The sequence below is a fragment of the Dipodomys spectabilis genome, unplaced genomic scaffold (genome assembly GCF_019054845.1).
Source record: "Dipodomys spectabilis isolate Male_0828 unplaced genomic scaffold, ASM1905484v1 ptg000081l, whole genome shotgun sequence".
Lineage (NCBI taxonomy): Eukaryota > Metazoa > Chordata > Mammalia > Rodentia > Heteromyidae > Dipodomys > Dipodomys spectabilis.
In genome coordinates, this window is record NW_024870758.1 from 24,218,451 (window position 1) to 24,245,642 (window position 27,192).

Below are 27,192 nucleotides of genomic sequence, written 5' to 3' on the forward strand. Positions count from 1 at the left end.
TTAGTTACTTTTCAGATAGGCTCTTGCATTTTGTCTAGAACAGGCTGGACTATAAACCTCCTACTATACCTCCTACATAGCTGGGATGATAAGTGTCCACTACAACCTCCAGCTTCTTTTGATGAGATGTGTTTTTACTGATAATTTCTTGACCAGGATAGCCCTGAACTGCTGTCTTCTTGATCTCTCAAGCAGCTGGGGGATTACAGACATAAGAAACTATAACCAATCTATTTTGTTTGTTTCTTCCTTCCTTTTTCCCTCCCTTCTTTTCTCCCTCCTTCCTTCCTCTCCTCCCCACACCCCTACCTCTCTTTTGTTTTCTTTCTTCCTTTTATTTTTGCCAGTCCTGGGCTTGAACTCAGCATTTGGATGCTGTTCTTGAGCTTTGTTTCTCTACCACTTTGAGTCACAGCTCTACTTCCAGAATTTTGGATAGTTAATTGGAGATGAGTTGCTTTGGGACTAGTCTTGAACTGTGATCCTTAGATCTCAGTCTCCTGAGTAGCGAGGATTACAGTTGTTGAGCCACTGGTGTAGTTTCTATTTTTAAGTACACATTTTACTTTTATATGCATTATAAAAATCCAGTGACATTTATTAACAGTGGTATTTATTTATTTATTTTGCTTTGCTTTTTTTTCTGGTTATTGGGCCTGAACTCTGGGCCTGGGCACTGTCCCTCAGCTATTCAGCTCAAGGCTAGCACTCTACCATTTGAGCCACAGTGCCACTTTCGGCTTTTTCTGCTTATGTGGTGCTGAGGAATTGAACCCAGGGCCTCATGCATGCAAGGCAAGCACTCTACCACTGAGCCAGCTTCCTAGCCCCTAACAGTGGTATTTATTAGTACTATTGAACTAAAAAAAAAAAATACTGTTGTTTCTTAGTCTTTCTCCCAGAGAAAAACTAAAATCTAAGAAATACTAGAAAGAACAAAATCCAGCCATACCTTAATTTCAGTAAACAACTACTACTAACATATTTTACATTTAATTAAGTACTGTAATGATACATAAAAATATATTTCAAGAGATGATTTGCCTCATTAAGTTAATATAAAGTTACTCAGGTTGGAATTTTAAGCCACATAAGTATAAATATACACACATTTATTTATATTTTATAAAAAAAACCTGTATCTGACAGCATAAAGTAGCGCAGTTATGTACTTAATAGTTGATACCTGAGTATTTCTGACAGAGAGACACAAAGTGGCTTTCAGCGCAGGAAGTGAAATTCCAAGTCCCGGTGAAAGGTGACTTGTGAAGGTTGAGCAGCAGAGCACAGTGGTAGAGGGACTCTTCCTCAAAGAACTAAACAAAAGGACAACATATCACACAGTCATGCAACTAACAGTAAGAAGATCAGCAGGAAAATAGTTATACCCCAAATTGGTGCTTTCCCCGTATTTAAAAAACAAAACAATGAAGGAACTAAGAAAACTTGACACACTTTCAAAGCCTAGGGATAGGGCAATTAACTTTAGAAATTAAAGAAAAAGGTGATCATGGAAATACTGGTAAGTTATTTTCAAACATCAATTTGTCAGAAATCAATAATGAAACTAAATACTCTGCTTTCAGTTTTGACAATTCAAGCAAGCAAAAACATGATTGTTTAACTCAACTATCTGTAAACATTTTGTATCATATAACAGAGAATTTACTTTGATTCTATATATTCACTGAGTGCCCCATTTCCTTTCCTTATTTCTTGTGAAAAAATATTAGCAAGTGGAGGTGTGGCTCAAGTGGTAGAGCCTTGAGCGACAGTGTCCAGGTCCTGAGTGTGAGCTTTAGTACCAACACACCCACACACCAAAACAACAAAAAAAAGAAATGAAAGAAAAGAAATTATCAGCCAGAAATTAAGCATATGGCTTCTTTCTATGTAGTTCTTAAGGCGAATGATCAGTAATCATTTATTTTGTCTTTTTGATTCAGGAGACTGAGATAGAGAATCTACATTTCTCAAATGTTTAGTAAAACTTTTTTTTTTTACAAGGTTCTGTCCATAGTACATTTGCAGTAAGTGCTTGGGAACCCCCAGAACTGTGAGGAACCAGATTTTGTACCTGAAGGTGGCGCTGCTAAGTCTGTTGAGCCTATAATAGCTTTACTCTGCTACAGCTCATATAGGACTCAAGTCACTCATCAGAGTGTACAATCAACCTTTTTTAGACACCATCATCCTAATCAATTTTGGAACACTTTCCCTTCTGTAAATACTTTATTTATTCTCACAAGCCTTCCATCCTCCTTTGACCACCATTAATTCACTTTCTGTTTTCACAAGCTTTTCCATTTTGGACATGTCATACAGACAGAATCATACAATAGGTGCTTGTTAATCCAGAAACTGATGAGAAACTCCAATAGTTCATAACACTATTGAAATTATCTACTCAAATAAAACTCACATTTGTTGGTATATTTAGCCTCCGACCAACCAGCAGTGGGTGAAAGTTGCTGTATGTTAGTGCTCTGTTATCTGTCCATTTGTTTATTCTTTCATAGGCAGTCCAGCGCAGACCAATCCATAAGTTAGCTTCCATCTCCGGGAGCAAGGATGTAATAAAGTCTGTTAAAATGAGATATTTTTTAAAAAAATTATTTGACTTAGTGAAATTAAAAATATGCCTGAGCTAAAAATGTCAATACCTTCTGCCTATTTCTTAAATTAGCCTCCTCTGTAAAAAGATAATTAATAAAATTATTTGATACATTAATTTCCCCATAGCCTCCCCAAACTAACGACTTCGAGATCAGCATAAAACATGTTTCCCACCTGGAGGTTTAGCTCAGTGGTAGAATGCATGCCTAGCAGGCATGAAGCCCTGGGTGCAATCCTCAGCACTATAACAGACAAACAAGCCAACAAAGTGAGTCAATTATTCTACCTTGTTCACTCTGGCTCAACACTGATGGAAGAGTACCACCATAGGAGTGGCAGAGGGTGCTCGCTTGAGAAAATGTAAGAGACTTGGCGCTGATCTTTAAAAAACACTGCAAATGGAGACACATATGAAAATAAGATTCAGATGCATGAAAGCCAGGCAGGAAGTAAATATGTCATCATTTAGAGGATTATTCCCAAGCACTGAAACTTTACAAAGTAATACCACATGAATTCAGGAGAACACTCTCAACATGAACAACTGCATTGTGATCTTCAAGCTATCAGATTAAAATGAATTTTTTATGTGCTACCAATTTTTGTAGTATTGTCTCATATTTTTACAACAAATGGGAAAACTGGGGCAAAGCAAAGTCAAGTACCTTATCCACCAGTGAAATGGCTACAATTGGTCCAGTGAGCATTTTTAACTCTGTTCATCTGACATCAATGCCTGGGCTCTCAATTTATCATCTCGATATTAACAAACACAAAAGAAAGCATCTCTCTTTCTCTTGGGAAGAAATTTTAATTCGAGTTTGTATCAACTGAAAATTATGCTCAGTTCCTGTACTTTGGGAAATAAAAAGATTTTTTCCAATTTTTAAAAGTAATGGGGCAAGTGTAGCTCGTATGTACAAAACTCTGGTCTCAATCCACAGTAACACACACACACACACACACACACACACACACACTCATACACACAAACTGAATATAACAGTAAAAAATATATCCCTAACTCCACCAGAGATGTTTACAGCTGTCAAATGCACCTCTTCCTCATTTTTTTGATATTACAATCACTTTGGGTGGGACTATTGTCCTAAATAGTGCTTTTTGAAACATCCTACAATAGGTTGTTTTCAATCTTCTTACAGAAGATACGGGCAAAGTCATGACTTCTAGAACAGATCCTTGAGAGAACATCCTGAACTTGAACATAAAAATCTTACATTAAAGATGATAAAGCAGAAAAAGAATATAGGCCACTTTTGAAGAGTTCATAGAATTTTCCAAGCCAACTGAGTCTTAGTAACCTATATATTTTTTTAACAGAATGAATGTTTTCATATATTGTGGCAATTTCTCATCAGATATACACAGCTGTATAGCTTATACATGTCAAAAAGACAGCCTCAACCCCAGCATTTCCCAAAACTACTTCACCAGAGAACTGCCATTGGAGGCAGAATCAAGGACTACTATTTTGTGTGTTTGTGCAGTCTCTCAAGAGCAGCTTGGGAAATGCTGATCTAATTTGATTGGCAGATGCTGCTTTGATTTTCTCCTTTAGAAAGGAGTGTCCAGAAATAAAGTCTGTTGCATTCCATGGGGATGGTATTGATAGTTCAATGTGTTATTATTCATTGACATCCACTTCAGCGATTTAAATGTTGACAGCAGTAGAAAAGAAATACCATACTTTGGAAGACCCACAGCTAACTAACTTCAGAGTTGGCTTCTGATAACACGCATGGTTTCTAGCAAGAAAGTGGGCCAGGTGAATTACTGACATATGTTGGAAGCCATTCTTGGTGCCATTGTCTGATGAGTGCCTTTTTCTGTAGGCCACACAATCAGCACAAGATTAATTACTATTTACACAAGGCAGCAATTCTCTTACCTTATTCTGAAAAGGAATCCAGCTTCCAGAACACTGTACTTTAGCTGCAGAATCTGAACTGTATTTCTCTAATGAAGATACATTGTACTTTTCACACACAAAGGGCAACTTGGTACTACAGTCTGCTGGTTTATTTAAATCTGAGAAATGAAAAGCAGGATTTCAACGTAAGAATTACTTTAGTCAGCACATTTTAAAAACAACTAAGAAAGACACTGTCTTATTTCCTTGGCTGAGGATTGAACTCCAGTACAATGTCCAGTTCCACTATGGAGCTACAATTCTGATTCCAAGAAAGACTCTTTAAAATCAGTCTTTCCTAGATAGTTCTATACATTCCCATTTATTCGTTAGTCATCTTCTGTCCCTCTCCTCTCCTCCATATTTGCAGGACATATAATACCAATACTGTTTATACAAAAGTGAGATGCTGGTAGTTCATGCCTGTAATCCTGGTGACTCAGGTGGCTGAGATCTGAAGATCATGGTTCAAAGCACATATGTAGTATATCTACCAAATGTCACCCAAACAATGATGGCAAGACATAGCTAAGAGGGTTAAAAGGAAAACCTAGGGAGGAGGACATAAGTTGTGTTGTAGAACCACTGCCTGCTCACCTTTGTAAATCGGTCTTAAGTTGTTTATCAGTTATAAAGGTGGTAAGTTTATTTCTAAGTAATTGCTTTGAGATAAGGGACTTTAAAGCAGTAACTCTGGAGAGTGAGTTTATTTGCATTTGGGGTTTGAGCTTTTGTTCTCAGTAAGTCAGAGTAACAGGACACTAGCAAACCTATACTGGAAAGGAAAACAAGATTAAGCAAGTAACTGAGCCTGTAGTTCACAGATTACACAACCACACTGAAGGTTTGGGAGTTAACTTTACCCATGAACCAAGTTTTGGCAGACATGTGCAGGCATTCCTCCCCCAAGGTCACAGGAAAGCGGTGCCATGGATGCTGTGCGCTGAAAGAGAACAGGGGATGTCACAACTTATGACTCAACGGACACTATATTCTCTTTTTTGCTCCAAGTTATGGCCATTTTGAACTTAATGTTACTATTTTGCACCACTTTTTTCTTAACGTTAACATGCAAAGGAACTTGGCTTTTTTAAATCTAGGAAGTTTATGGATCAGTACACAAAAGGCTTCTAAATTGTAATCCAGTTATTCAAGGGGAATATGGAGCTGCTTCTTTTGAGTGGCAAGTTCTCAAAGATGGACTCAGTGATGGAAGATGGTACTTACTACATGAAGAATCGATCTATTGGTTGATCATTAGTTTTCACCCACCACTTCTGCTCAGCACCAGATATCTGAAAAAAAAACCACACAGCCAAACTTACATGTGCTGAATTCTCTCAGACAGGTTTGCTTTGGATGTTCTGTCATAGTACAATATCATACATCACCAAAATTTCTAGACCTTCCATTACTGGGTCTCAAAACTACATATGCCAAAATCTTTTACCAAGTGACATGCCACCCTATTTTACATAGTCACAGGTCCTATTACAGTTGCTGTGATTGTTGGCTTGCATTAATTACAGGGTATATGCTAATTGGGCATACATTGTCTTTTTTAGTTTTAGCCAGGTCTGTTTGTTGTTGTTTTTGCTTTTAACTCAGGGTCTTGTGCTTACTGAAAAATGCTCTATCACTTTAAGTCATGCTCTGATCTCTTCTTTTGCCTTAGTTATTTTTCAGGGTCTTGAATTTTTGCCAGCCTCAGATGGTAGACCTCCTAATCTATAGTCTCTCATATAGCAGAGATCACAGGTACATGCCACATGCCCTGCTTGATGGCTGAGATAGGAGAATCTTTTTGCTCAGGTTGTCCTTGAACTTTGTCCCTGAACCTCCTCATATCCATATTCTGAGTAGCTGGAATTACTGTCATGAGCCACCACAAATGGCTTATTGATTGAAACAGGCTATACTAACTTTTTTCTGGCTGCCTTCAACCATGATCCTCCAGATTGTAGCCTCCCAAGCAGCTGAGATTATAGCTGTGACCCACTGTACCCAGTCTAATAAAGTGCATTAATTACAAAATTTTAAATATATTAATTTTCTTCACAAAAGCTATTGTTTAAATTTACTTAGTAGAAACAGAAACTTCACTATATGTTCAACTTTTAGTTAAAAAATAAGGAATTAGAATAATTAATATTATATACTAATATATCATAAATTGACATTTATCATTAATCTTTCATATTTTAAAACATTTAAAAGCAATTATATTCAATTTTTCTAACATGAACAACAAATTTAGATATTGTGAGACAAATCTTTAGAACAACATTTAACTTTTAGAGAACTCAGAAATATTTCAATGGAATACATATAAAAATAAAAATATATTTAAAAAGTGCATTCTTTTAAATTACATTAGCTATTTTGTTTTTGATGGCTTTTAGTCCCGTAAACGATGTTATAGTAGCAAGAAAGCTGTAATTGCTGGCACAATATAGGACGGCTTCTTCATAGTTTAAGTGAGGATCAGCAACAAACCAGTATTCACTTCCTTCAATTATAATGGGAGGCCCATGAATTCCAGCACGCTCTAAAGAAGAAAGACAGAGTTATGACTGTGCAGACCAACTCAAACCCTTTCAGCATATGTTAATGCTCAAAATTATTCATAAATAGTAGCTTCTAAGCTGGGATAATATCCCATCCCCAAAACAATTGTGTTAAAAGCTTGGTTCGTATCCACAATACTTCTGGGAAGTAGGACTTAGCTGGAAGACTTCTTTTAGGGGACCTTGGGACCCCGTGACCCCTCTTTCTCTTTTGCTTCCTATCTTCCATGACCTGAGGGCTTGTTACACCATGAACTTTCTGCTATAGGAGGTGCTTCCTCATTATAGGCACCAAAGTGACAACCCCCAAAACTGTGAATCTATGTAAGCTTTTCTCTTTTTAAGTTGATCATCTCAGGTACTTCGTTAAGAGTACCAGAAAGTTTTGAACACAGTAACCTTTTGAGATTCCTGGCTCTTTCTGGCAGGGGCAGTGCTGACTACAAGGAACTAAGGATTACTGTAGGAAAATCCAGCCTCATTGTTCATCCTATTCCATCCACCCACCTTCATTGCCTGGAAACTGTATTTCCCTTGAAGATGTAATAGAGAAGAAACTGGCACTTAAATTACTGACTATATAACATTGCCAAATAAGTAGCTTTGGTTAAATTTCAGTTTTCTTCACTTACCTGGATTATACCATTCTGGTGTTTTAGGAGTGCTGCCTGTATAAAGAAGAAAGCAAGTGGCTTAAATTTAGAATTTGATTACAGATTATAGGGTCTTCAGTGAAGCCTATAGAGACATATCCATTCTGACCATACCATTTCATGTCAACTTATGATGACCTGAGTTGGGTTCTATAGGACTTATGCTAAAGTGGCATGAAAAAAGGTCTACATATTCCTAGCATTGAGGATATAGCCCTGGGTTGTACCTCAGCAACACACACAGACACACAGACACAGACACACACATAGACACAGACACACACACAAACACAGATAGAGACACACACATAGACAGACATACACACAAACACAGACACACACACACAGACACAGACACACACAGACACAGACACACACACACACACACCAGTAGTCTTTTATTCTATATCAGAGAAGTTACAAACAAGACTAAATAGAGGAAATACAACTAATAATCAGAGAGTGAAGCAGTAAGTGACAATAGTGCAGATATTACACAGAAATACTTCAGGAACACTTCTTTCTAATGTAATCTGAATAACTATCTATAAGCCTGGGTGGTAAGGTTTACTTACTCCCAAGATCATATTGGAAAATGACAATAATTCAATATTAAACCTTTTGAGACGCTGAAACAAAGCCAGGGGGACACCAATAGGTCACTCAGGATTCTTGAATGGAATCAGGATATACAGTGTGCTAGGTAGAATTATAGGATTATGGGCCTGGCCAGTTGGATGGGCCAAGTAGCCTCACACATCTTTGTTTGCGGTTCTTTGGCTGAGCTACTTAACTTCCTGAGTGTCAATTCTGTGTTCTGTTAAACAAAACTCCACTCACAAAGGAAGTGTGAAACTCATGTGACCACCCTAAGAAGCACCTGCATAGCACCAGGTACAGAGCAGTGCTCACAGCAGCTCCCCCAGCACTCCTACTGCTTCTTGTCCTGGCAGTAGACCATACTGGTTTTAAGTCCAAAACAAATGTGCTGAATCTTGAAATGACAGGTAAAAATGGCTGTTGTGAATTTTTCTGTATCTTTTCTGTATCTTCAGTAACCCCTCCTCAGCAAATCTATATCCAGTCCTTTTGGTTTTTCTTTCAGCCAGCTCTCTTTGTATTGGGCAATTTCCATCAATAGTGCTGTAAGTCAGTTAAAAATGGACAGTTTCTTGTCTATAATCTTGTCAGAGACTCTGGTTATTTTTGGGTTGGAGAAACTATGTATAAACTTTAACTGTCTTTAAGTTAGTGAGGAAAAGTTTTTTTCTTTACCCAAGATTATGAATATACTTATAAAAGTATCAAGGAATATAATAAAATAGCTGTGTTTAGTTAGAAGTATTATAGGCAATTTCCCTGAAAACATTTTATGGGCCTTATTTTTTTTTACAGTCTTCTCAATTAAAAATGTATTTGAAAATAATACATATGCATATTGTTATGGCTACTTAACATGCATAAACTGTCAAAGTATTCTTTTTAAATATCAGATAATAAGAAGAAAAGGCATAGTTAATTTTCCTGAAGAGGAAAATGTCTCAAGAAAACCAGAAAGGACAGATGCATACAAATTTGAGCAGGCCGGTTGTTTACAGTTTTTACTGCAAAAAATATCCAAGCAGGTGAATGTGATACTTTGAAATTCAGGTACTATCAAAGGAGAGTTGACAAAACATTTAAATATTGGGTCGAGTTGAAGGTAGAGGTGTACAATCTGTAATTCTAGTTATTTAGGAGAATAAGGCCCAGCCCAGATCTTATCTTAAGCAAAACAAACAAAAAACACTGAAAGTGAAAGGATTAAGGACAAGGCTCAGCCAGGTCTGGCAAGCCTGAGGCCCACAATTCAAATATCCAGTGTCACAAATAGAACAAAACAGAATAAAACAAAACTCCAGAATCATGCAATCACTGATAGAGTAAAAGGACTTGAATTGATTCAAATGATAATGTTTAGTTTTTTTGTTTTCCATCTGCACTGGGAAAGTGGGAATAACTACTGAGAAGATTTGTTTGGTTAACTGATATAGATTATCTACTCAATCATTTAACTCTACGTATATGAAAGTTAATTCCATATAAGTGTGTCTATGAGTGTATGTATATCCCTGTATGTATGTATGTATGTATGCATGACTTCCCTACTGAGAAGGGTATCTTTTGTTGTACTGAATGAACACCTAAGAGGGTATAGCAATCCTTAGAGAGTTTCCTAGCTTCCCTAAGGAGCCATGGGCAAAGTGGTCATAAGTATTAGGCCAAGTAGGGCAAAGCTGGAGGGCGGAACAGAGCAAAAATACTTTCTATGGAATGGTAGCAAATAGGAGGCTTACAGCACTTTGAACCAGAGACAATGTCCAAACTGATTATATACATAAATTACTTTCCTATGAAAGACCCTAGTCCCCTAGGATACTTTCGTCAACGGGAGGGCGCCCCAGAAACTCAGACTCCAGGCCGGGAGATGCAATAAGCAAGAGGAGTTTATTTGACGTTTGCGCAAACGGACTCTCTGTCCCGAGCAGACAGGGAGCCCTGAGCAGCGGTTACAAGCCTTTTTTAAAGGCAAAAACCACAAGATTAACGCATAACACAAAGCATCCCATGATTGGTCCATTTAAAGGTCACCATATACACCAACAATCACTTTGCCACGCGGGAAATTTTGTAACACTCTTTGTAAAATGACTGGCCCATGGTTGGTTTAAGGGGGGTTTACATGGTTACAGGCCTATGATTGGTTGACATTTGGCTTAGCTTGTGGTCTTGCCAGGTGATCATTATCTCAAGGTCCTGTCTGGGGAATTTCTAAATGGGAACTGAGGAACACGTACTGTCTGTTTTTTATCTACGACCACTGACCTTGTCCTGGGGCCGGCATCTGGTCCCTGAAACTTCTTAACTCATTTCTGGGAAGGGAAGGGTCAATGCTAGCATAAGCAAGTTTACAGAAGCAGAATCAGCAGTTAGCAAGTTAGTAATGGTAATGGTCAATTTTTAATCTTTCACCTACTTTTTTTGTGTGTGTGTTGGTTGTGGGGCTTGAACTCTGGGTCTGGGGGCTGTCTCTCAACTCTTCAGCTCAAGGCAAGCACTCTACCACTTGAGCCACAGTGCCACTTCCAGTTTTCTGGTGTTTTATTGGAGATAAGAGTCTCACAAACTTTCCTGCCCGGGCTGGCTTTGAACCATGATCCTCAGATCTCAGCCTCCTGAGTAGCTAGGATTACTGACGTGAGCCACCAGAGCCTGCTTACTTTCCTACTTTCTTAGGGGGTGTTCAAATTGATTAATCAATAGCCAGGAGTCATCAGGCATAATTTCTAATCATAAGGAAAATCCTATCACTACACACTGGTGATAGGGTATTTTAACTCATTGCCTTGTGCTTGAGAGGCAAGTGTTCTACAAATTGATCCAGGCTCCAAGCCATTTTGTTATCTTTTAAATAGGGTCTCATTTTTTTTTTTTACTGTAGTCAGCCTGGACTGTAACCTTCCTATTTACACTTTCTACATAGCTATTTTGACAGATGTATGCCACCATGCCCAGTTTTTCATTGATTAGAATGGGGTCTTGCAAACTGTTTTTGTCAGAGCTAACCTCAAACCACAATCCTTCAAATCTCTAAGATTCAATTAAGCATAAGCTACTTTGTCTTGTTCATCTGAAGCTTTTTAAAGGCAAGATAGTGGTTTTAGGAAAAAGGCGTCTTTGAGTAGACAACCCTATGATATACATTTTGGTTCTTTGAGAATTTATAGAATATGCTTTTAGTTGCAATGTTCTGTTTATGTGCAGTTCAGATACTCACATATTTTAGATCTTTCAACATGGCTTAATTTAATATATCCAACATCTGCTTAATAATAATTTGTGGGATAAACCATTTTGTTAGCATTTCCTTAATATTTTCATAGCTATAAGCAAATAAAATAAAAGGACAAAATGACAGTCTCACCCTTTTTTTTTTGGTCCTAGGGATAAAACCTAGGGCATTACACATGCCAGAAAGTATTTTGCAACTAATCTGTATTCTTAGCCCTTGGTTTCTTGAGACAGTTTCACTAATTGGTCAAGGCTGGCCTCAAACTTATCTGTGATAGCAGGTGTGGGCCACCAAGTCTGACTCACTCACTTTTTTTTTTAATTAATAAATTTTTTTTTATTGTGAAAATACCGTACAGAGGGTTGCAATTACATGAGCAAGATAATGAGTACATTTCTTATCAAGCACTGGTGGCTCACTCACTTTTCTTGTCTCTGAAAATTCTACTACTAATCTCACTCATTTCTTGAATTTGAATTTATATATGTATTAGCAGTTTTGGAATTTGTTGAAAATTGCTTCTAAATTTTATGAGTACCCATCAAATTATGATTTCTTGATTCCTGACTCATTCTTTCTAAATCATTTTTATCTTATGTTTCATTTTGCATCAAAATAAAATTCAAAATGATTATCTTTACTATTTTTATTGTCTTTCATTCTGAAATCTATTCTCCCTGAGTCCTATATTTTATCTTCTATACAAATTTTTCCTTGATTGGAGAGTGAGATTATCCTCAAATTCCAGTAAACTAGTCTGCTACTAGGAATAGGAGTCAGGCAATTATTTATTAACTGCAGTTCATAGGATTGTAGAAATCATAATTGTGAACTCAGAAGTGTCTATCATGTACTTCTAGTTCAGCATTCACCACATTAACCTCAGAAGGATGTGAAAAAGAGTAACAGCACTTACCTTTTGGAATCTGGCATACCCATTCCAGTTTTGTATCACAAGCAAAGGGCCACAAATAGATAACTTCCCTGTCACTGTGAAAATGCCAGCCTCTTCGCCATGGCCTAGGTGTTACCTAAAGGAAGGAAAAGATTGCAGAATATTTGAACTTGTTGCATACTGAACTGCAAGTCCTCTAGTCTTGATCCCTATTTTAGCTTGTACACCTAAAGATGAACAAACAATATGTTTAAGAGTAGAAGCCCGAAAAAAAACCTTCTGAGCGGACTGATGAAATATAAAGTCTATGTATGTCTAAAAAGCTTATTAGTACTCCTTTTCCTTCCACTTTTGTTGACATGACATTGTAAACTCTTGAAGTTTTAAAACTAGGGAAAAAAAAACAAGCTAGAAAAGAATAAAATTTCACTGGTATCCAAGCATCAGATGAAAGTGACAAAAATCTGGGTTCTGTGGTGACATGCTGTTTCTTTTGTGCTGTCTGCCATTTCTAGGGTGCTGTTCATCTCATCTGATCCAGGATGTTCACTGAAAACTCCAGTCAGCAGACAGAAGAAGCTCTTTTCTCCTAATGCCAAAGTTCTGGTACATACTGTGGCTAGTGGGTTTAAAGGCCTCCTTACAGAATGCTACCGGGGCCAGGCCTGTTCCCGGTGCAGGCTGCATCTGTTAACACTTCTATTAGTTCTTTGGCAGGCTTTCAAAGCTCTGTACACCTGGACATTCTAAATATGACACAGTTTATTATGTTAGGATGCCCATGCCATGATGCTGTAACAGTATCACTATGAAGAGTTACTTTAGAAATTGCTTTGCAATGGCTTTGTCAATTTTCACTTGCCAAACCTCTCTGTAGTTTTTTTTTTTTTTTTTTGGCAATACTGGGGTTTGAGCTCAGGGTCTTACAGTTGTTAGGCATGTAATCATACCCTTACAACCCCTTTTTGCTTTAGTTTTCATATAATGTCTTGAATTTTTACATGAGTTCAGCCTTGGATTGTGATCGTTCTAAGTCTCTCACACAGCTGGGATAACAGACATGTACTACCTCATCTGGCTTGTTGGTTAAGGTGGGTAATCTCACTAAAGTCTAGGTTGGCTTTGAACTGTGATCCTCCTAGTCTTTCCTTTCTGAATAACTGAAGATACAGGCATGCACCACTGTGCCTAGCCCCCTTTCTATAACATTTCTGTTCTATTTTAGGCTACAAGTCTTGGGCTACAAAGTGAAGATATTTAGATGTCTCATCTAACCTAATTTCCTTTTATGTACTAGCAGTTCCTTCAAATTGACTTTTTTTTTGTCCTGTGCTTTTTAAAGTACTTTTTTCTTTCACTCTAGACCCTACACCTCAAGTTACCATAGCAATGTCTTGTTTTTTTATTCCTTGGTTGGATTTATACTATTTAAACTAAAAAGTACCATAGTCTCTATAAACCATTATACCTGCTTATTTCTATAAATACCTAGTCATACAGCACGATGGTTAAGGGTACTGTACTCACACAATTTTGGTTGCATTTCAATTTCAATTCTGTCACTATCTAATGTTGGGGAAGTTGCCACATTGGGCAAGTAGTAGAGAAAAAATATATGTAACATGCCCAGCCCAGTGCCTCGTTCTTTAAGTATCCTCTGCCACCACCACCATCACAATCACTGTCATTCTTAGCATTCTCTTATAACAAAGATTCCTGAGAAGACCAGAGAGCCTTGTTCTTGCAAGGTTGTCAGAGCCTTGTGTTTTGAACCCATAGCCCTACCCACTGGTATCATCACTGCTTGTTTAAATTGTCCTTGTCCTCCTAGACTGAAAGTTCTGTGAAGATGACTACGTTCAGTGCCTTGTCCTTTGTTACATTCCTAAGTGCCTCACAGCTCTGTGGACAACTTGCTATCAAATGGACAAATGAATGAATTCTGTGGAGGAAGCTGTCTAATGAGGATTTTCTCTTCCAGTCCTATCAGTTGCATCTTGAAATATGACTCAAGATAAACATTCCTCATTTCTTCCTGGATCATTTCAGCTCCTGTACAACTTAAAAAAATGTCTGTTTTCCCATTTTAAAAAATCATACAAACATCTTAACCTGGCATCAATCTAATTCCCCATTTTTTTTTTACACAGCATCAAATATAACTTTTTGATGTGTGTTCTGTGTTGCTCACTGCCTAATCTTCCTCCTTCCCCTCTCACCTTGTCTTAAACCACTTATGCCACCCAAGTGATGTCAGGTTGTGTGTGTGTGTGTGCATGCTGCTGGAAATTGAACCCAAAGTCTCACACACACTAATCATATTCTCTGCAGCCACTAAGCTGCAACCTCAGCCCCTGGAATTGTTATTTTCCCATGCAGATTTTCCAGCAGTGTACTGACCTTCACTGCAGCACAGTCTCTGATGTCGTAATCCTGCTGAAACTCATTTTCTATGGTAACAGTAGATACCTGAAAAGATCAGAGAGCCTTGAAATTTTAAGACTGATGTATAAAAAATTTGCAATTTAGATGTAATTTAGGCAGCTCTAAAAACTCAAGCATGTTCATCTGCCTCAGAATGAAAATATCTTCATCTCTTTTTCAAAAACCATCATGCTAAGTCCTGAGAGGACTCAGAAAATGTCACAGATTTCCAAACAAAGGAAGCTGTAGTTTCAGAAGTGGAGGTTAACAGTGTAGTAAGTTCACCACTGGAATCAGAAAAACAACACCTTGCAAAAGGCAATTTTTTTTTACGTGTTTTGAAAGATTGGTTATTTGATCACTTAATTTCAAACATGCTTCAATTTTTAAATGAAAGTTAGGAGTCTTACATTAAGAAAGAAGGCAATATAAGTTGATTCAACAGTAGTGTACAGTAAATACTGAATAAATGAAAAATTTACATCAGTCAGTGCTATATAAAACTTCTGTTTGGGATAATGCCAACATTTGAAATAATATTGAAGGATAATTTTGTCTTCACCAAACAAATTATTTTTCCAATAGACATTTTTTTACATAACTTGTGTTTAGTTAATAAAAACTAAAGTTTTCATTATTAAAAATAAAAGTTAGTTCAAAGAAAAGCTTTGGTAATAAGATAATTTGTATTACCCAAGAGTACCACTATATTTATCTACTCTTTCTCCTTTTGAACTATATAGGGAGAAATTACACATATGGGTTTTATTTTTAAAAGTAACATTAGTACCTTCTTTCTTCTCATGCCATGTATGTGAATCTATCTTCACACCAATCAAGATGCACCTATATAACTTTAATTGTTGTATAGTATGTGGATGGATTTCTATTTTTAAAAATTAACAGGTAAAATTGTATATATATATAAAACACATTTTAAAGCATATCATCATAAAATAAGTACATCTAGCGAATTAACATATGTGTATATCTGTCATAGTTAATCTGTAGTGAGAACACTGAACATGCACTCAGAACTTTTCAAGCATACATTATTATTAAGTATTATCACCAAGTGGTACAATAATAGATCTCTTGAACTTATTCCTCCATTTTAATTAAGCTTTTGTGTCTTTTGACAAACATCTTCCCTAACTCCTGGTGACCTCCATTCTATTTTAGAAGCCTATGAGAGCTGTTTTATTAGAGTCTACCTGAGCAATCATGTGGCATTTAGCTTTCTGTGCCTACCTTGTTTCAATTAATACTTCAACTTCAAATTCACCCATTTGTTGCAAATAGCAGGATTGGGGACTTTATAATAATCCCCAATTCTTCATTCATCTGTTCACAGAAACATTGATTCCCCTATCCTTGTTACTGTGAATACTGATGCAATACACACAAGAGTGTATGTGTAAAACATGAAGAAATCTTCAACATATTGATGTCATTTTCTTTGGTTATATACTCAGGAGTAAGATTGCTTGATCATATTATAGTTCCATTTTGAATATTTTGAGGAACTTCCATATTATTTCCTGTAATAGCTGCCTTACTTGTACTCCAGCAGTTTCTCTACTTCCTCATTAAAATGACAGCCATTCTAGGTGTAAGGTACAATCTCTGTGATGTTGATTTGTATTTTCTTGATGATTAGCAATGCTGAGAATCTTTTTCATTCACCTGTTGGCCATTTAAATGTCTTCATTTGAGAACTGTATATTCAAGTCCTTTGACCATTTTTAAGATTTGCTTGTTCTTTCGTCATTGAATTTAGTTTCTTGCACGTTTTAGATATTAAGCCTTTGTTAAAAGCATAGTTAGAAAACATTTTCTCCCATTCTGTAGGCTGTTTCTTTGACATGCAGAAGCTTTTTAGTCTGATGTAACCTCATTTGTTTATTTTGTTTTTCTTGTCTGTGCTTTTGGAGTCACATCCAGGAAATAGTTGCACAGATCAATGTCACAGACGTATATTTCTGTGTCTTCTTTTAGTAGTCTCATACATTTGGGTCTTATATTTAAATCTTTAATCCATTCTGAGTAGATTTTTTGTAAATGGTCTGAGAAAAATCTAATTTCGGTCTTCTTAATATGGATGTCCAGTTTTCCCAGTACCATTTATTCAAAGGACTCTTCCTTTTCCCATTGTGTGTTCTCAGCACTTTTGTCAAAAATAATTTGACTATAAATACATTGATTTACTTTTGGCCTATTTTTATTGCAGTATCATGGTGTCTTGGTTACCCTATCTTTGTAATGTATATTTTGAAGCTCAATAGAATAACATCTCCAATTTTGTCCTTTTTTGTTCAATAGTGTTTGGGTATTCAGGGGTCTTTGGTGGTTCCATAAATATTTTAGGTGTGGCTGCATTATTTAATGACCAACTTAATGGCTGTCAAAATGAATACTCCTGTATTTCCTTCTAGAAGAAGGTATGACTTACTGGTGTATGATCACTCCATTCCCAGGATCCTTGCAAATCTGGGCTTCTTTTATTCAAACCTACCCACAGCCAACGCTGGTCACTATGTAAAAAGAAAATATTATTAAAATTTATGGACAATATTTTGTCAAAATATCTAGCACTTCTATGTTTAAAACAATGTAATCAAAAAATATATAATGCAATTTAACCATGTAAATTTATTCAGAAAATCCTGTCATTGACTGAAAAACACAGCTTCCAGGTATATGAAAAAAAGTCCTTTTTTTTTTTAAATTAAAGAAGCTCAGGGAGGGCTGGGAAGGTGGCTCAGTGGTAGAGCGCTTGCCTTGCATGCTCGAGGCCCTGGGTTCGATTCCTCAGCACCACATAAGCAAAAAAGAAAAAAACCAGAAGTGGCGCTGTGGCTCAGGTGGTAGAGCGCTAGCCTTGAGCTGAAGAGCTGAGGGACAGCGCCCAGGCCCAGAGTTCAGGCCCCACGACTGGACCAAAAAAAAAAAAAAAAAAAAAGAAGCTCAGGGACAGAATCTAGGCACAGAGTTCAAGCCCCAAGTAAGGTAAAGAAAATAAAATTATAGACATACTTGTAGTTCTTTGTGTACTACTTCCAAATGCCTTTCTCACTAATTCACCAAATTTAGAAGCTATCATCCCGAGAAGATAGATAGATAGATAGATAGATAGATAGATAGATAGATAGATAGATAGATAGATAGATAGATAGATAGATAGATTTTTTTTTTTGGTCCATCGTGGGGCTTGAACCCTGGGCCTGGGCACTATCCTTTAGCTCTTTAGCTCAAGGCTAGCGCTTTACCACGTGAGCCACAGCATCGCTTCTGGTTTTCTGGTGGTTTATTTGAGATTAGAGTCATGTGGATTTACCTGCCGGGGCTGGCTTTGAACCACGATCCTCAGATCTCAGCCTCCTGAGTAGCTAGGATTACAGGTGTGAGCCACCAGTGCTAGGCTATATTTATATATACATTTTATACATTGATATACATATATTCCAAGACAAAAAATTATATCACCTCACATAGTCTTAAGTTTTTCATGAACAACATTGAGTACACATGTAATTGGGGGGTGGTTACTTTACACTTTTAGTACATGATACTCAAGTGTATTCATTTTTCACTGCAATGTATTATTTCACTGTGCAAATAAACCATTGATAGCCTTTGTTTCCAAAGAGGAGGTGACAGGGAAACAAACAGATCATTTCCTAATCATGGCCTGGTTGTACCCATACTTCCCTCTGCTGCTTATGTGAAGATCACTCTCAATGTATAATAGATGGACACAAGTGGGGATGGTCCAGTGCCACTGACTAATCCAAAAGTCTTTTTTGTTAAGTAGGTTTTTTTATTGTGAAAATACTGTACAGAGGGGTTACAGTTACATGAGCAAGATAATGAGTACATTTCTTATCAAGCATTGTAGCCTTCTCCTTTGTTTCCCCTTCCCATCGGAATGAGTACATTTCTTATCAAGCATTGTTTCCTCCTCCTTTGTTTTTCCCCTACCATCCCTTCCCTCCCACCTCCACAACTACACTCCTCTCACCCTCCAAAAGTCTTTTGAATGAATTTCTATACCCTTATAAAGCAGCTACAGAAAAATCACTATATTATAAAACTAGATTTTAAGTTATTATCTTTGTATCAAAGGAAAAAAGCTATTTTGCTTCAAATTTTAAGAGAGAAAAACTGTGGTTACTCTAAACTTTTACAGCAATATTTTGTTTTCAGACAAATGTTTTTCAGACAATATTTTCAGAGCACTTTAAAACAATATCTAGTAACACTACCACATTACTTTTAAATGAAGAACTAACCATTTGGTTAAATAAAAAAAATTAAAAATAATTTAATTCCTACTGCCCATTAAGCTTAAAGTAAGCAAATACTTGAGTTGTTCTAAGTGGCAAAGAAATACACCAAAAGACTAAAATGAGAAAACCACTTTAGTGCTTATCTCCAACACTTCTATTTTGCTCATTGCACAACACACTGAGCAGGTGTAATGATGACACAGTCCTAATATCTGTAATTAGGGAGGTGACATATATAAAAACATAGAAAATATGAAAAGACCACTTATGATAGCTACCACATGACTTATATAAAGTTCATGGACTATGAAAGTTCAGAGAATGTGGCTTAGTGATAAAGTGCTTGTCTAGCATGTATGAAGTCCTAGGTTTGATTCCTTAGTACTACATAAACAAAAAATACATAAAAGAAATTCTATTAAAAGATGAAAAATTAAAAAGAAAGTTCAGAGAAAGAAGACTACAAGAAATGAGGGAATGAATGTTCATGAGGCTAGGAGACAAATGACAGTCTTCAAAGGATGGTTAGTAAATTTTTCTAGCCCAAATCTGAGTACCTCCCATGGCCTGCACTTGGATTGGCCTTGAGGAAACCTTGTAGGAATCCCAAGGAAGAATATATCCACAACATGGAGGAGGGAACATACACTTAGGTGGTCCTTTCCTCACAAATAAACAGGTGCACTTGCCAAGGAGATACCTACAACATATGAAGTGATCATAGAAACCCAACATTTTCTTGGCCTCCAATTTCACTTGAAAATGTACCTTCAAATTTGTTTTTAGGCATCTTCAATACAGATGCCTAAATAGAGATCAATTATCTTTTGTATGATTTAATCTTTTTGGCACATGGTTACCTTTGGCTTCTATAACGTAAATATATGGAATGCACAGCTACAAGTCCGCAGGAAAACACATTAAGCTTAAATTTTTACAAGATTTTCTAGTGAATTAAAAGCTACAACAAAGTCAGTTTTAAATTACATTCTCACCTTTTAAATTAAAAACTGCTTTTCTTTATCAATTTCCTTTGTTTAATGTTCTCTAATGGTTTAATATCCATCAGTATTTTCATTTTTTCAATTTTTTTTCCAATGGAGTATTGGGGATATGGTTTAAGTGGCGACATGCCTACCTAGCAAGCACAAGGCCTAGAGTTCAAATCCCAATACTACACACACACAGAGTATTATTGCAATGAAACATAAGGATGGTTTCCTTTTGATTTTCATTATTACACTGTGGGTTCCAAATTGTGACCTTTTGATAAATCCAGTAGAGACACTTATGTCCACTTTAAATTTAGTCACTACAAGATGAATTTGCAGTTTGCTGTTTCACATAATCCATATTCTCTTAGTTGGCTTTCTAAACCACAGGGTCTAGATAATTGCCAAACAGCATAATTAAAGCCAGATGGCTAACATATATAGGAGATTATACTTCTTCCTTATACTTTCTTGGCAATACAACTTCATGTCTCCCAAATCCCTTTGCATATTTTATTTGGGATTGGGGAATTTGTGTGAAATTTTGTTTTACCCTAAAGGCATCATTAAATATTTTACCTTCTTACCTAATCTTTCTAGACTCCTGGGTTATCACCCAGCTTTCCTGCCAGTCAGTGCCCTCCTCTCCACCCTCCCACTCCACACACACACACACACACACACACACACACACACCGTCCTACTGACAAACTTCTCTGCCTTCAAGCTGATTTGTGGCTTCTTTGCTGAGTCTCAGAGAACAATTTCCTAGAAATAACTTTGCTCATTTGCTCAAAACCCCTATAATCTCTACTATTTAGATCAAAGTTAATTTCAACCTCGGATTTTAGTTTTCAACTTCATTTTGAGGAATCACTCTTACAGAAAATACAGAAAAGAATAGCTACATATATGTGTATGTGTACATGCGTGTGTGCATGCATGTGTGTGTTTCAGAGGTGGAAGATAGTCCTGAATTATAACTTGTTCCAAGTCTGCTCTGCTTTGGAAATGACATGATTTATTAACTTCTAGTGTAGATAGATTTTAGAAAACTGGAGGGTAAATGTATACATTTGATCCTAACTGGGGAATCAAGACAAATTTCTCTTTCTAAATTTCTCCTATTTCAAGCATGATGTATATCGTTTTAGGCTATTAGGCTGAAGAGACATTGCATAAAAGGTTAATGTGTGTAAATAAGTTAAAATTCCTATTCTCAATCCAATTTCCTGCTGAATCTGGTTGCTAAGGAAAACAGTATCTCAGCCATAGCCCCCAATAAATTCTATTTGAGGATAGCTCTTGAGCCTGTAAAGCCTAGATTTCAATCTAAATCCATTCATGCCTCTTCCCAGGAGGTAGAGCACATAGGCTAAATCAGTGCAAACAAGGCTTTCTTCTCTAAATCCCACCACTATTCTTGGTCTACAATGACTTTCCCTGTTGGGCTGCCATTAAGAGTTGCAAAGATCTTAGAGTCTTAATTACTTGGTGCACCATGAATCCTTTTCATTCAAATACAAATAGAGACGTTGAACATAAATTGTGAGAAGTACACCAGTAATCTGGTTTAAGCCCTTGGCATACAATACAGAATTTGGGTGGGCAGTGGACATCTTGCTGAGAAAGGTCAGTTTCTGCAGTAAAGGCTAAAGCAACACAAGGAGTAAAGTTTATAATCCTTTTCCAATGTAAAAGGGTCTGCATCCTTCCTTGCCTTAAAACCCTGGTTAAAATTTTGTTTTAGAATATGTTCTTTTCCTAGGTATAGCACAACAACATAGTCTCTAACAAATCATTATGCTGTCTGCTGCGATGAGAGTAGTACTTATAAAATAGGGTTCTTGTGGCCATAGGAATTATAGAGCTTTCCCCTTGTGCTTTTCTGTTTTTCAAATTCAATACATAATGATTAGAAAAAAAAAATTAAGCCCAGGATCTATGTATAGAAATGGATGAAAATATACTGTTAATTGTAATTCGGCTTTGATGTGATTTAATTTTCATTATTACTTTTTTATATTTCCCAAATGTCACACATGAAATTGTATCACTTTTTAAATGAAAGTTACTCTACAAGTGTAATTAAAAATAAACAAGTCATGCCTGTAAATTCTTAGCTACTTATGAGGCTGAGAACTGGAGGATTACAGTTCAAAGTGATCATGAAAGTTTATAAATTATAGTCACTAAATATTAAGTATATGATTTACTTATATATTAAGTTAAAAGCAAATAAATTTTGGCAGATGAGTTTTCAGTGCCTATTAACGTGATCAAATAATATCTGGAGTTTTAATTTATTATTATTTTTATTATACAGAAAGGTTAACCAATTTGTATAAGTAAGGTAATGAGTACAGTTCTTTTAAGACAATGTCACCCCTTCCTTCACTATTCCTCAGCTTCCTCATCCCCTCCCTGCCCACAGTTCCATAGTTTTCCACATAGTATACACTGAATACCATGATTGCATTTGTTTACCCTTTGTCACTCTACTTGACACAAGAAAAGCCCCAAACCAAAAAAAAAAGAAAAAAAAAACCATCACCAACAACAGAAAATGCCCCATGTTTCCATTTCCTGGAGTTTGTTTAAATAAATAGTACTGTAAATGTTCAGAGGAGTTATGCCTTTGGATTCCTCCCTTAAGAGTATCCTCCTTTAGTATGATGCTGTAGTAGTTTTAATTTTTAAAGAGATAGTTTTTTGTTGGAATGACTAAAGTTGTTTTTTTTTTTTTAAAACATGTTATGTCCTCTTCCTTCCAGGAAAAGAACATCACACTCTCTGGGTTGAATAGGTATTAATTACAAGGTCAGTTTTAAGTTTTGTTCAACAATGTAATAGTTGGATAACTCAGACTTAGTCAAAACTGATGATACACTGATTCTTTCCCTCCTTGCTTTATGTTCAATTTTATTCTTTGCTAAATTATTTTATTATGATTCTATATGAGCCCTCCTCCCATTCCTCTATTATACATTCATCATCATAAAATTTGAAAATTTATACAAGCTGTATGGAAATGTAACAACAAATCTCTGTTCCTATAATAAGTGTATGCTAACCAAATACATAAATTTATATAATCTGTGTTTCTAAAATATGATTTCTAGGTAAAATAGTAATTTATTATACTCATTTTTCTCACAACTGCTTTATCTTTCTACATTATAGTTTTAGTTACAAATGAAACTAAAATATGGTTTTATTAAAAGATGCTTCTCTTTCAAGATTAGGATACTTTGGTTTTACTTCCCCCCTCTTTTTTATTGAAAAGGTGATGAGCTGGTTACATGGTTTTATTTTTTATAATTACAATTCTAATTAGTTATGGTATATTCTGTGTTTGAACTCAGAGCCTTTGGTTAACCAGACAGTTGCTCTACCACTTGAATTCTACTTCCAACCCTTCTTTGCTTTAGGTTATTTCCTTATGTGTTTGCCTATTGCCAGTCTTGAAATTCAACCCTAATTTTGCCTCTCTCATAGCTAGGATTACATTACAGGCATGAACTACCATGCCCGGGTGTTTGCAGATAGTATCTCACTAATGTTTTTGTCTGGGCTACTCTCAAACCACAATCCTTCTGATCTCTGCCTCCTTAGTAGCTGGAATTACAGGCATAAGCAACTACACCCACTGAGCTTTAAATTCTTTTATAATAAACTACCTATTCATGTATCCTTCATTTTTTAATTCATCTTTTGGTTGAAATGTCTTCAAAATTTTTTTCCAATAAAGGAAAGTGGACAGTTTATTAATTATTAATCTCTTCACCAATGAATTGTGTACTAAAACAAAATAATACCTGCTAAACATTTTCTACTTCAAAACTCTGAATTATTTAGCCTTTTTTTTGAACTCTGGGGCTGGGCACTGTCCCTCAGCTCTTCAGCTCAAGGCTAGTGCTCTATCTCTTGAGCCACAGCACTACTTCCAGTTATCTGGTGGTTATTGGAGATAAAGAGTCTCACGGACTTTCCAGCCTGGGCTGGCTTTGAACTGTGATCCTCAGATCTCAGCCTCCTAGTAGCTAGGATTACAGGTGTGAGCCACCAGCATCCAGCAAAGATACAATTATTTAAACATCTTTTCCATTTAATGTTTCAAAAAAGCAAGCTTGTCATATTTTATGTGTGTGTGTGTGTGTGTGTGTGTGTGTGTGTGTGCGCGTGCGCGTGCGCACGCGCACGTTAGTAAACTGATTCATAATTTTTGCTGTTTTCTTTGAGGCCTTTGTTAGATTTTAAGTGATTGGGAAAATATTCATTATGTTCAGATAGATGTTTCTAGGAATTTACTCTGATATACCCTGAATCCTTTTTGTCTTGTTTTAATACAATTTTGGGTCTTCTTTTCAGTTCAGAGAAGTGAGAGAAAGCAACTCTTCTCCCCTGATAGCATTACCTGACTAAGGGTTTCTATATTGTCTTTAAGGACATCAAGAAATTGACTAGGATACTGCATTCCACCTAACACTAAAACCACAATGGCTGTATCATCATTGATTGCTATTCTTACTGCCATTTCTCTGAGTAGGTGTCCACAAGTGGCTGTTGAGGCAACTTTCTAATAGTGTCCTGACTCTACATACAGACTCATTACCTACCTTTCTGTGTTTATATGTGAGTGTATGTGCATGTGTGTGTGTGTGTGTGTGTATTCTGTACATGTTGTTTTGTCATGCCTGGGGATTAACAAATGACAGGCAAACACTCAATTACTAAGCTATACCATTTGTGTTTGTGTGTGTGTGTATGTGTGTGTGTATTTTGTACATATTGTCTTGTTGTGCTGTAGAACAAGGGGCTTCACAAATGGTAGGCAAGCACTCAACCATTAAGCTATACCCCCTGCTCTCAGAGTATGTGTGTGTCTGCATGTGCATGTGTGTGTGTGCACACTCAGGAATATAGATGGTTTAGATCAATTCATCTCTTCACAAATGAAGTTAGTTGGGGCTAATTAAATTGCTTAATTGTTTGTTGTTTATTGTCTTAAGATCAAACTCTTTCCCTGACAAGCAAAGACATTCCAATTTCATAACCAAATCCCATTTTCTAGGACTGGGAGTATCAAGTAGAGAGCACCTGTGTAGCACTCATAAGGGCTTCAGTCCAATACTGAACAGGACAAAAATCCAAAACGACAAAACTAAAACCAAAACAAACAACTTCCATCTTCTAGCAGAGCTGAATAATTTATTTCTCCTCGAGCTTATCTGCATATTCTGTTCTCATGGATTTGCTTCTACTGTCTTATCCTTCAAAGAAACTACCTACCATCTAAGAGTCAGTCTTCTTCTTGACATTTTGATACCAGTAACACTCCCTTCTGCTCACAGTTCCCAGAACCTTCATTTATGTTCCAGGTGTTTTGCTACCCTTTTCCTTCTCCTGCTGTTGGACTTCACTACCCAAAAGGGCAAGGTGTGTCTTGCTTATCTTAAAATCTCTAATGGCATCTTGCACAGAAGAATGATTGGTGTTACATGACTGCTAAGCACTGAATGGCCTCTAGGTCATAAAACCTGTCGACATTTTAGAAGCTCTCATTCTAGAAGTATTACCTGAACTGTTCGCGTAATAAGTGAAGAAATTCTTTTATTTCATTTGTATGACTGAAGCTTGGTAGGTGTGCTCCGAGCGCTTGGCAGAATCTTTCAGCCTCTTCCCAGCTCCTCTTTCTCACAATTCTTTCTATATGGAATACCTTAAAAATACAACATTAATTCTGCCAAAACCGTAAAATACTCACAGATTTTGAAGTCTGTGATAGTCAAATAAGTGGACCCTTAGATTCCCGAGGGAGTGATAAAGATCCAAGTCTTGCTCAGAGTGTCAACTGAAAGCTTATAGAGGTGCTGCCCACCTGCTCAGTGGGATGGTCCCACTCAGCCAGGCTGGAGGACTGCTCCAACAAGACAGCATGATCTCTGCTTACCTAGGACTTTGAAAGACAAAATGAACCAGCAGCCAAAGCAATAAAAGGTACCTATGATGTTTTGGAAGTAGACTTCTATAAAGAAAGGTACTAACAATGTAATTACATATGCAAGCACCATGCAAAAGAACAGGAAGATTTTCAGATGAAGACTCAAAGAGCCACCTGTGCAGCAGTATGAACACTGACAGAAGGTAGAAAAATCAAATCTCGCCATTTTAGACTATGTCTCTGGCTTGTGATGAAGAATTTTAAGCCAAAGGAAGCATAGTTATTTCAAGGAAGAAAGAAGGGGAAGACTAGAGGAAAACATGAAATCAGGCCAGGCGTTGGTAGCTCAGGCCTATAATCTGAGCTACTGAGGAGCTGAGATCTGAGATTGTGGTATGAAACCCGCCTAGGCAGTAATGTCTGTGAAACTTATTTCCAATTAACTACTAAAAAAACCTAGAAGAGCTGTGGCTCAAGTGATAGAGCACTAGACGTAAGCAAAAGCAGCTCAGGACTGTGTGCATGCGTGCACACATACTCTCACAAAACCAAAATGGGCTGATTAATGGTCCTACTTCTTTAGCTCCCTTTCACACAATCACATACTCTGGCCATAGCCTCCTGGTGGCTGGAGTATGGAATATACTTCTCTGTGCCTCAGCAGAGAAGTATGCTGTGATTGTTGGGATATTAATGTAGGGAAAGTGAGCAGAGGTCTGAAAACTGCTTGTGTGGTTAGGCTTGCCTTCTCAAGATGCATGAGAAAATAAACTTCTGATAGATGCTAGCCCTTAGCCTGAGTTGTAGCATACAAGGTAACAGATCCCATGTCACAGCTGCAGACCAGTACAGCTGACCTCCAGGTGGAAGGCTGAGTCAACTAGTCACTCTACACCTTGCCCAAATATAGCTGAACCAGAGATGGATGAATGGGTGACTAAGTGTTGTCACTGCTCTGCTTGAGGTAGTATCTAATGGTTTATTTTGGGGTAGCATCTAATGGTTTATTTTGGGGTAGTATCTAATGGTTTATTTTGAGGCTCGATGACT

At 36.8% G+C, this 27,192-nt stretch overlaps 1 protein-coding gene across 2 annotated transcripts in view; it reads right to left on the bottom strand.

Annotated features, from left to right (window-relative positions):
• Ly75 (lymphocyte antigen 75) overlaps positions 1 to 27,192 on the bottom strand; it is an 80,898-nt gene that overhangs the window by 23,076 nt on the left and 30,630 nt on the right. For both annotated transcript variants that reach the window (XM_042683462.1, XM_042683463.1), the window contains exons 13-24: positions 25,778 to 25,920; positions 17,370 to 17,451; positions 14,894 to 14,962; positions 12,515 to 12,629; positions 7,746 to 7,781; positions 6,919 to 7,094; positions 5,774 to 5,841; positions 5,410 to 5,489; positions 4,526 to 4,665; positions 2,903 to 3,008; positions 2,423 to 2,583; positions 1,187 to 1,316 (exon numbers count right to left, since the gene is read on the bottom strand). In XM_042683462.1, the coding sequence (XP_042539396.1) occupies positions 1,187 to 1,316; positions 2,423 to 2,583; positions 2,903 to 3,008; positions 4,526 to 4,665; positions 5,410 to 5,489; positions 5,774 to 5,841; positions 6,919 to 7,094; positions 7,746 to 7,781; positions 12,515 to 12,629; positions 14,894 to 14,962; positions 17,370 to 17,451; positions 25,778 to 25,920 (1,306 nt within the window). The remainder of the gene's footprint in view (positions 1 to 1,186; positions 1,317 to 2,422; positions 2,584 to 2,902; positions 3,009 to 4,525; positions 4,666 to 5,409; positions 5,490 to 5,773; positions 5,842 to 6,918; positions 7,095 to 7,745; positions 7,782 to 12,514; positions 12,630 to 14,893; positions 14,963 to 17,369; positions 17,452 to 25,777; positions 25,921 to 27,192) is intronic.